This window comes from Alligator sinensis, unplaced genomic scaffold (genome assembly GCF_000455745.1).
Source record: "Alligator sinensis unplaced genomic scaffold, ASM45574v1 scaffold240_1, whole genome shotgun sequence".
NCBI lineage: Eukaryota > Metazoa > Chordata > Crocodylia > Alligatoridae > Alligator > Alligator sinensis.
This window is the reverse complement of record NW_005841902.1, coordinates 1293055-1304132: the sequence shown is the minus strand read 5'-3', so window position 1 is coordinate 1304132 and position 11078 is coordinate 1293055. Positions and strand designations below refer to the sequence as shown.

Here is an 11078-nt window from a genome sequence, read left to right as displayed (position 1 = left end):
CCCCCCCGTCCCCCGCCTTTGGCTGGCTCGCTTCTCGGCGCACAGAATTCGAAACCGCTCGGAGGCAGCCCGCGGACGAGCCGGGCCCTGGCCCCACCTCCGCCCCCTCCACGCCCGGCGCGTGCTGATTGGGCCGCCGGAGGCAGGAGGCGGGTTCCGCGGAGGGGAGTGGGGCCGCCCCGCTTGGTCGAATTTAGCGCGCCTTGTTGTTGTTTCGTGGCTGCGGCCAATGGGGGCGGGGCGCGGCTTCCCGCGCGCCTGCGGCGGTTGCGGCGTCTGGGCTGCCTCGGCGTCACGTGCCCCAGTTAAAGGGGAGGGAGGGAGGAAGCCTTCGCCGCCATAGGACGCCTTCCCCGCCATTGCGGCTGGTGTGGGGCTTTACCCCGCGGTTCGTCTAGCTTTACCCGCCCTGCGCGGTCGGCCAATAAAAGATGTGGCCCGCAGACCGCCCGGGTGGTTGCTACGCTCTCGGGGCTCCGCCCTCGTTTTGCCCCCACCTGGTCCTAGACATGGTCACCCCTCTGTCTCCCGAGGGCAAGGCAAAAGACCCAGGGCTTCTGTGGCCAACGTCCCCTTGCTGCAGAGGATGTTAAAATGCACCGGAGAAAGCCAGGAACAAACCTGCCCCTTGCTACAGAGCAGGCAACTCCTGCCCCCCAGGCCAAACGAATGTGCTTCGAGGGTAAAATTCCTTCCTGACCCACAATATGGGCATCTGCTTTGTGCTGAGCAGAGGGCAAGACCCTGTAGCCAGGAGTCCCCCGGCTTTAAGTCCCAGCAGGAGCGTTGGAACAGCCCACAAAGTCCTTGGCTGTGGCTGCAGCCAGCGCCCAATGCCTCCGGACAGGTGTTGCAGGAGGAGGGGGAGAAAATTCTTTGCAGGCCCCGCTTAACCACGAGAGCAAAGAAACAGGAAATGCTGTACGCGTGCTGGGGGTCCACGCACCATCCGCAGAGCAGGTTCTTTGGGTAGATAGGAAATCTTTTATTAGGCCAACTGAAAAATTGGAAAAAATGTTCTTTGCAAGCTTTCAGGCACAAACACCTTTCTTCAGGCACAGGGAGAATCTGGTGCTGTTTTGTGTTCTGGGTAGCATAGAAGCCAGTATACAAAATGACCCTCCCTATGCCTGAAAAAGGGCATTTGCGCCTGAAAGCTTGAAAAGAACCATTGCTCCAATTATTTAGTTCTAATATCTAATAATATCTAGTTCTATATCTAATAAAAGATATCGCATCTACCCAAAGAACCTTGTCTGCCTGTGTCCTTAGACCAACACGGGTACAACTAACACTCCTCCATGCACCATATACATGTGCACACACTCTCTCTCTGGGGGGACACACACACGCAGACTTTCTCTCTCTGGGGGCAGCAAGCATAACTCCATCTCTCTCTCTCTGCAATAAGCAGAACTCCAAGCACCAAACACTCTAACCAGGTAGCCACACCTCCTCCAATATCCTCCATAAACCGATGCCAGCTGCTTTTGTCTTCTTTCATAGATCAGCTTCATAACTAGATACTCTTCGTTTCATAACTAGAGGACCTTGCCAGTTGGCTTCCGGCCTTGCTTTCTTTGATCCTATATACTAAACTAGCTCTGCTTCATTCTCGAACTGCTGAGCAGGGTCCTCTCCTGATAGCCACCTGTTTTAGGCTGCAGAGCTCTTCTCATTATTTCTCAGAGCTGTAGGGTTAGGGGTGTGCATGGGGAGAGCTCAAGTGCTTGCTTTAACAGTTGTTCTTTACAGAGCACTCCCGTAGAGCTACTCCTAGATCACAGCTATTCAACTGGTGGCCCAACGGCCACTTGCAGCTCATGAGGAGCTAAGTTTTGGCCCCTGGTCTTCTGCACCAGCAGCTAGAGTCTCTGGGATCCCCCTCCCTCCTCTGCCTTTGCTGAAGTGCAGTACTGCATGGCATTGCCAGGGTGAACTGTGGGTGAGCCACAGGCACACAGTGCAGCATGTGCATGTGTTGGGGGCCAGTGTGCAGTGAAGCAGTGAGGAAGGGGAAGAGCCATGCAGTGGGTGGAGGAGGGCATGACTGCACAGTGCAGCATGTGACCAGAGGCCCATAGCTAGTCCTGGTGCTGTCCCCAGCCACTTAGAAGTTGGACAGCCCTGTCCTAGATCATCCCTGACCAATGCTTGTCCAATCTTTCTTTGAACACCTCCAACAGTGGAGCGTCCACAACTTCCCTAGACAGTCTGTTTCGCTGCCTCACTGTTTTAAGAGAAGTTTTTCCTGATAGCCAATATGAACCTACTTTGCTTTTCATCCTTCCCTGCCATTGCTGCAAGGCACCAGGGAGAAGAGCCTTTGGGGCTTAGGGTTGAGAGCTAAGGCTTTCAACTTTGTGCCCTGCTGCCACAGAAGTGGTTGGGCAGGTTTGGGAGCCAGGTACCACTCTGCTTGGGGGAGCAAGTAAAAATCTGGTATGGCTGGCCATGGAGCCAAGCTCAGCTGGGCTGGGCCAGAACCTCACCCTGGCAAGGCACCAGGGAGGAGAGCCCTAAACTCAGTGAGCCTCTAGAAGGCTGACAGTCAAGGGCCTGTGCTCCCTGAACCCAGGATTTCTCTCTGTAGAACTACACGGTTTTATTTCCCAGCGGAAAAAAAGTTTAAAAGCCACTCCAGCCAGTTTGGGTCTAGAGGTGGCACTGGTATGAAACCACAGCCTAGTCTTAGGATCGTGGCTGGTAGGGTTCATCAGCTTTTGGTCTACAGTTAGGGATACAGCTCAGGCTCACAAAGTAAGGGTCAGTGTTTTGCCTTAGAAGGCACTTGCAGGCTAGAGTTGGAGAAGTAGTTGGTAGGGCTAGGGTTGTATTGAAGCTGTTCTAGATGTTCCTTTGTTAGAGAGCTGGGCTGAGTTATGCTTGCATGGAGCAGTAGGTGTGGCTTTCCAGTCCAGCCAGCAACTTGGCTGTTGAGAACTGAGCAGCCACCTCTTCCATGAATAAAGGAGAGAGCCTTGAACTTATGTCATCCCCTGACAGGTGCTCAGCCTAGGGCTGAACCTACAGAAGGATGACATTTTTGAGACCTGAAAGTAGAGACTGTTAATTTAACTCCCAGGGGGTGTGAAAATAAAAGAAGCCCTTGCTGGCAGCCCTCTATGGCCAGCCCTGCCCCTCTGTATCTATCCCCTTATAGCTGTCCCAAACCATTGTATCTGTTGTCTTGTGGTAGGACCCAGTGCTGAAAATCCATTGTCAGCTCCAGCTCTTTGCTTATCTTCCACCTCTTGTGATGGTCTCTGGGTCAGGTTGGCCACAAGGGGCTGCTAGACAATAGCAGTGACCAACAAGGACCATGGGACATCCCCAAAGATCCAGGGACAGCCATGTAGGACTGGACCTTGTCATTGGGGGTGTAACAGGGAACCCTAGCCCTGTTACCAGAAAGCAGGCCGGTCCCTTTAAGACCAGAACTTTCTGGGCACAGCCTGCTGGCAAGGTAGGGGTTAAAAGTTGAGCCTTGCTGGCTAGTCAGGTGACTGGAAGGGGACAGGCCAGAACTACAAAAACCCTGGGCTTAGTGGCAGTTCTGGGGCAGCAGCCAGGGGGAGAAGGAGTTTGTGCATAATAGCTCCATGAAGATGCTTGGCTGCCTGTCCAGCTGCTGTAGGGGGAACTCCTGATGACTCCCAGACAAGCTGTGGCAGCCCCACAAGAAACCGATGGTGGGAAGCAGGAGCGCAGAGCCATAAAAAAACACAAGCCAGCATACTGCCTTCTTTAATTTTTTATTTTATTTTTTAATTCTTTTTTTGTGGTTATAGCCCATGGACTTACTTTTTATATTTTGACTGACAGATCAGTGGTTTGTGGTCGAGGCTGTAGGGGAGGAGGAGGCCTCATCAGTGCCTTGGGGTGCAGTCATAAAAGGCCAAATGGCCTAGTGCACTAGTGAGTGCAGCTATATAGGGCCAGTAGCCCAGAGCTGGCTGCAGGACTTAGAAGCTGGGAACCAGTGGGGGGGATCCTGGCTAGTAGCCCGAGCTATAAGAAAGGGCCAAGCTTGAGGGGGCAGAAGACCCAACAACTTGGCGTCCAGGGGGTGCAGGGTGAAAGGGGGCCAGAAGGCCTGTCTCCACACTGAAAGCAAAAAGGAGGGCCATGGGCCCAGAGAAGATTAAGGAACTAGAGCCTCAGAGTCAAACCCTACCTGGTGGGTTTAGACTGGTAGGCCTAGCTAGAAAAAGATGGGGGGCAAGGCCCGTGGTGTGGCTGATAACCCCAACATAGAAGTACAATAGGCAGTCTATCACTTGTAAGAACATCTAAATAATATTTACATCAAGATGTGGCAGATGAGTAAAGGCGGGATACAAGACGAAAGTGAAACATTAAGGGACTTCAAGGGTGCCCCCCATAGGCCACTAAAATACTGCTGGGGAGAGCAACCTGTTACAGGGGGCCATCAAGCACTAGCCCCCATTTTGTAGACCTGCCTCAGCACTGTGCTCCAAAAATAAGGCAGGCCTTGGGGTTTTCCAGTTTTACCCAGACTTACCATGAATGCCTTTGGGCAGCCTTTATTGCAGAAACTACTTGCTATCAAATGCCTGTGCCTGTAGACTTCAAGTGAGCTCCAGTGTCAGCTTCAGGCATACACTTGAAATCTCCACTGCCAGAAATGACCTTCCTTCTTCCCACCCCCACAGCATGGGGCAATAAAAATGTTCGGCATAGTATAACAGACTGTGCTTTTATTGTAATATTTCTGATTTAAATATGATAATTTTAAACATTATTATTGACATGTTATAATAATAAGTTAATTGAGGAAAATTTTAGGCTACAAATAAGGACAAACTTCTTTTCCGTAAGGGTATCTAGAATCTGGAACAGACTCCCGGCAGAGGTGGTATAGTCACCATCCCTGGAGGTGTTCAAGAAGAGGCTGGACAAGCACCTTGTTGAGTTCATTTGAGCCTAATAACCTCCTGCCCATGGCAGGGGACCAGACTTGATGATCTTACAGGTCCCTTCCAGTCCTTCTATTCTATGGTTCTATAATATTGTATGCCACAGTTTCTCTGATTAGCTGGTACAAGAAAGGGTTAACTGTGTTTGAAACTAATGCCTAAGTGTTGTATTAGTGGGTAAAGGCGACCAAGCAACAGAGAGCTAATTTGCCCCTGTTGACAAATCAAGTGGATGCTAAGCTTTGTTCCACTCTTGACACTCATGCCATATATTCATTTGAAAAAAGTAATCATATCCCCTGTCAATCTCCATTTTCTTAATCTAAATAAGGTAAACTCCTTTAATCTTCATTCATAAAAGGTCCCCATTCCCATGACCATTTCAGTGGCCTTTCTTTGTTCCTGTCCAGATTAAATTAATCTGTTTCAAATGCTGGTGACCAGAACTGCAGACAGTATTCTAGATGGAGCCTTGTGCAATGATACTAATACTTTCTAGTGCTTACTAAATGTATCCCTAAGTATACTGAATACTGAATAAATACCGTAAGTGTACTAGATGACAGTAATCTGGTTGGCACCAATCTTTTTGGATGCTTCCATATGCACTGTGGCTGTTATTATTTCCTGATCAGAACTGTTGTCCTATCAAAAAAAAGAAGAGCTGCCTTCACTCTCAACAACCGTTTTGTTTCCTGGCTTCACCTTTTTAAAAAAGGTAAAGATCTCACTTTTTGGATTATTTTTTTCAATATCGCAGTCTACTTAATTAGGGTAATTTTCTGTGTGGTGCATTTCAGCTAATCTTATCTTCATCCTTTCAATTAACAAGTTGGTTTTTTTTACGTTTAGCAACCCCCCTCCCCACCAAAAAACCCACAAACCTAAAACCCCCCGAAACAAAACAAGTCATCATGGAACATGGGGTATAGCTTGTCACTGAAATGAGTAACAGTGATTATCCAACTATCATAAACAATTCAGAAGTTTTAGTACTGATTCACAATTAATCTACAGTAACTGTATTAATTTTAAACATTATAAAATATAGTCACCCTAGCTGAGAGTATGTGGAATTGTTCATATACATCAAGAAAATTATTTGCTGAGCAAGTTAACTTTTCAAGCTTATTCAGTATACTAACAGATTTTATCCATTCTGTGATGCTTAGAATTCTGGGCATGAGGCCAGTCTCTTCTGATGCTTTTGCAGAGGAATAGCTGCAAAGTTAGTTTCTTCTAGTATTTATCTGTTGACACTTTTTCCCAGAAGCCAACAAGCATATTGAAGGATTCTGATTCAACATTTTAAATCCAAAATGTATTAAACCCAGTCCTCCTATAGTGATCAAAACATTTGGGGCCCCTAGTCTTTTCACACAGACACCATAACTGAATTGGTCTATGTGGCGTCTCTAGTGGGCGTGGTGAGTACTGTCCTGTTCCCCTTTACCTGGGCGCCCCCTCAACTTGTCTGCCACGACTTGCTGTTACTGGGTGAAAAGAGGGGTTCAGTGGTGTTCTTTTTCTCGGGTGACCCGGTGACAGAGGTACTCACGTTCATTATGCGATGTTCCCCGAGGCTTTGCCTCCCCTACACCCCATCCACTCGCCAACTGCTTGGGTGTTGCTTCTGTTGTTCTGCCGTCCCCTGTTAGCCCCTTTACTAAGGGGTCAGGCGTCAGCTTTGGCACCGATCCGTTGCCTGGATGTTAGGGCAACTGGAGCCCCCAGACCCTGGTGCCAGAGGGCTGGGCTCCCATGATCTTGTGTCTTTCTCTCTCTCAGAAAGAGAGATGCTCTTATGGAATCTGAAATTTAGGCAGTCGGGGATCGGTCTTCCCCAGCCTAATGCAGGGACACTGCTTCCCCTGCCCCAAGTGCAGGAGCTGTGCCTGCAGCCACAGTCCTGCCAGCCTCAGGAGTCACCGCCTGCCTGGCATGCTCCCGGCTGGCTCTCTCTCTCTCTCTCCCTGCTGGCTTCTGGCGGGGTTTTTAAGCTTTCCACGGTAGCAGCCCCAGCTGCCATAATCTGCCTTGGCGCTCCCCAGCCTCGGGAGCAGCTGATTAAAGAGCCGGCGTAATGCCGGTTTACAGGGGCACGGCTCCGGTTCTGGCTTTGGCTGCGCTCTAAAAGGTAAGTTTTCTGGGGTGTGGGGGACCTGTTTGTTTCCTGCGGGGGCTCTCGGGGGTTCCCCTAGCCCCCCGGCACCCGCGGGGTCTTCTTGCCACCACAGTCTATAACAAACATTGAAATTAGTAACCAGAGCTGAAAAGGGATTTAGGCACAACGACCACTGAAATGAGTAGGAGTCACAAAAGTATGTTTGTAGATTTGGCCTAAATCTGTATCATTGCAGAGAGGTACATGATTTTGTATACCAAGAAAATTCCCAAATGTTATCCAATACACTTTTCCTGAAATTGGACAGGATAATTCTTAGTTTTACACCACATCATTATCATTTTTTAAAACCGTTTTAACTGTTTGCCTAAGCATTTATGTTGTAATCACCAACATGATATCTCATCTCATGCTATCACTGCAAAACTCTGGTTTGCATCCCTTCCAGTCAAAGTACCAATCCTATGTCTGCCAGCAAATAAGCACCTTCTTGCATTAGGAAATGAATGCAACTTAGCCATGTTTTGTGTGCTTGTACACATGACAAAACTTGCCTGTTTTTGCAGTTTAATTGCATCACTTTACAAGTGCAGGTGTTGTTGTAATTTAAATGAGTTTGTTACATTGCAAACTAAGCCACATCTGCTTGTAGTTTAGTGTGCAATGTAGCTACTTGTATATTGCAGCCTTTAATCTGACAGCTCACCCCCTGCTTGCAGGAGAGGTGGGGTGAAAACAGCAGTGGAGGGGGGTCCCGATTCTTATTTTTTCCATGGAACTTGCCCACCTCTCCCATAGCTGGGGGGTGAGCTGCCAGTGGGACAAGTGACCCCTGAGCTGCAGGGAGTCCTGGTCTTTCCCTCTGCAGTGGTGGTGTCCCCTGGGGCCACTCAGGTGGGCTGCTAGTATGCCGAATGCTGCCCCAGCTTGGAGGTAGCACCCGCTAGATCCAACTCTTCCCCAAGCCTGCCCAGGGAGCAGTGCCCCGTGCCTAGGAACACCTGGGAATGGGCTGCCTTGCCCCTGGGGCAGTGCAGGGAATTAGCAAGAGGGCAACTGAGTGTGCTGGCAGCTAGAGAAGTTGGCAGGAATGGTGCACGGCACACTGGAAGCCTGGGCAGGCTTGGGAAAGCATTGGATTGGGTGCCTGTGAGCTGGGGTAGCCCACAGCCTGTTAGCAGGCCACCTGGGTGGCTCTGGGGGTTACTGCTGCCGTGAAGGGAAGGACCAGAGCACCCTGCAGCTCATGGGCTGCTTGGCCCACTGGCAGCTCCCCCCGGGCCATGACAGAGGTGGTCAGGCTTTGTGATAAAAGAGAAAATAGCATTGGGCCCCTTGCAGTAACAGTGACAGAAGCCCCTAAATTGAAATGGTGGATTTTTAATAATCACAATTAATAACCCACTGTTTAAGTTTAGGATACTAAACCCCCTGTCACGTGTACAAGCGCCTTTAAGTCCAAAGTTTCATACTAACGGGGCCAGGGCTTGTATCATCTTGTAATTGATTAATGAGAGTTTTAAAAAGTACTGTTCAAGACTGAAAGTGTAGAAACACACAACCGCCGAAGTCTGCTCATCTTTAATAGATGTATACTGTTTGTCTTTTCAGGTTTTTCAGCATTAGACGAAGATTTTAGCAGATAAAGAGGAAAGCTTTGTAACTAGCTTGGCAAATTCCAGTTTGGATTTAAATAGGAAATTATAGTTGTTTCTTCTAAAATGTATATAACCATTGTTATTCATTTATTATAATTATGTTTGTATTGAAATGCACACTATTGTCTTAGAAAGGAAGGTTGTGACTTTGACAGGTATTGTGATATTTCCTTAACTCTGATGCTGTTCCACCTCCCTTTTTTCAGCATGCAAGCAACCAGTTGTTGAATACCATGTGTACGTTAGGAGAAATCTTTTATGGCAACCTGTTCAGGCCTTGAAATGTTAAGCTAACAATACAATAGATTACCTTCTAACTGTATTAATAAAGATTATTATAATATATTAAAAATGTAGTACATCTACACTTGCTAGTGTTTAACTACTGGCCTCATAAATGTATGTTTTGTATCAGTATTTCTCAACCCATGTATCATGACCCACAAGTAGGTTGCAAGAATATATGAAAGGGTTGTGAACAAACTTTAAAAATGGATCAACGAATTTAAAAAATGGATTCTCCTTTAAGGAAGAAAAAGGTGGGAAACTGTGGCTTTTCACTTGCAGGCTGGCAGAATGCTCCCCCCCCCACCCCACACACACATCTGCTGCCCCACACACTGGAGGGTTGAAGCCTGGAGCCAGACAGGGCAGTGGGTTGGGAGGCACTGGGTTGGGACTGGCCATTGATATTTACAGATGGGTCCTGGTATTAAAAAGGTTGAGAACCACTGTTTTATATCACACAAATCAGAAACATTGACATAAATGACTAAATCCTGACACCTCCTTACTACATCCACAGCATACAGAATCTACTTGGAACAGAACCAGTGGTGCAGACCGTAGAAACATATCCATAACTTCACGTGCCAGGGAACCATAGTCTGCAGGAGTGCTGTCAATGTCACAGCTGAAGGCAGAACAGGAAAATGCAGGGAAGAGTATTAGTATAACTATTTGCAGTCACTAATTAGCCCTCTGTTCTTCCTAAACAGTTGGAAACCCACATTCAATGCTCCTATAAGTCATAAATTGTATCATTGACTACAGACCTAGTGTGTCGGGACTCCATACTCTTGAAGGGTCAACTTAGTTCATTTCTTCATGCCCTTTCCTCCCCCTTCCCCAGGCTAAACACAAGTTTTAAAATAATTTCTCTTTGCTTGTGTATATAAATGCATATAAATCAAAGAGTCAAATATGTATGAAAGCAACATTAGATTTAAATAGAGCACATGTGTACTGCAAATGATAAAATGGAGTAAAGGTAATACTGAGTGATTAATATGGCTCTGTGATTACTATTTGCTCTGTTAACATACAAATTAAACATATTTACAGTCATGCTTGTCTGTATATTTGATTATATGTCTCCCATCTAATCCAATTATAAATTATAATTCTAGTTCTTTTTATGTAAAACAAGGGACTAGGCAAACAATGAGACTGGACAAGTGAACTGATATAATTTCTGATACCATAACTAGACTAATCCACAATCCCTTTCCATTCATTGAATGGTAACTGATAGCAAAGGGAGAGGATTGACCTTTATGTCATTTTTGTACTGCTTGAAAATGAGCTACAGGACAGCAATAGATATGAAGTGGAAAGAGGAGAGAGAAGAAATGAAGAATGTCCAGAATGCTTGTGGGATAGAGAGCTCAAAACACTGAATGTTCATTAGGCAATGCAGAAATATCATAATTTTCCATAAGTAACTTAACTTTATAAAGAATAGTTCCAAGTGATGGCTGATGCTTGGTATGTGATATAAAATACACTTGCTATAGATTTTTTACAGAATTTAATACTGTTTTTGTACTATACTATATTAAACAGAACGTAGAAATTTTTTAAAGAATGGCAGTGTAAAAGTGATATTGTAACCATGATAGTTCAGAAATTATGCAAGAGGAAAGGATTTCTTAGTGTGATATCTTTTATTGGATTGGCTGTGTAGTTGGGATAAAGTTAAGCAAGCTTTTGAATGCAAGGTAGTCTTCCTCTTTGTGGATGATTACCTTATATTTGATTTAGAGAAGTAGAAAAACAGTTTTTATTAAATACAAACTAATATTCAGGGAAACCGTAACAGGATAGGAAACAGGAAGCCAAAATAAGACTTTGGCTAACATGTGTTACATCAGACCAGATCCAATGTGGAGTGGTGGGTCATCCAGCCCACAAGGTTTCTCATGGATTGAACCACTCATTTCCACAAACCTGATTCATCCTGAGGGCTTGTCACCATGACTGCCAAAACCCCTTGGGCAGTGATGCTAATCCCTGCTGTTGCTAGATCTGTGGCTTCAGAACCCAGGGAATTAATGCCGCTCACCTCTCCTCCTT

At 46.7% G+C, this 11078-nt stretch overlaps 1 protein-coding gene across 2 annotated transcripts in view; it reads left to right on the top strand.

Moving 5' to 3' along the window:
* Positions 1–665: 665 nt before the first annotated feature.
* HABP4 (hyaluronan binding protein 4) overlaps positions 666–11078 on the top strand; it is a 39380-nt gene continuing 28967 nt past the window's right edge. For both annotated transcript variants that reach the window (XM_006018448.1, XM_006018447.1), the window contains exon 1: positions 666–682. In XM_006018448.1, the coding sequence (XP_006018510.1) occupies positions 670–682 (13 nt within the window). In that variant the 5' untranslated portion in view covers positions 666–669. The remainder of the gene's footprint in view (positions 683–11078) is intronic.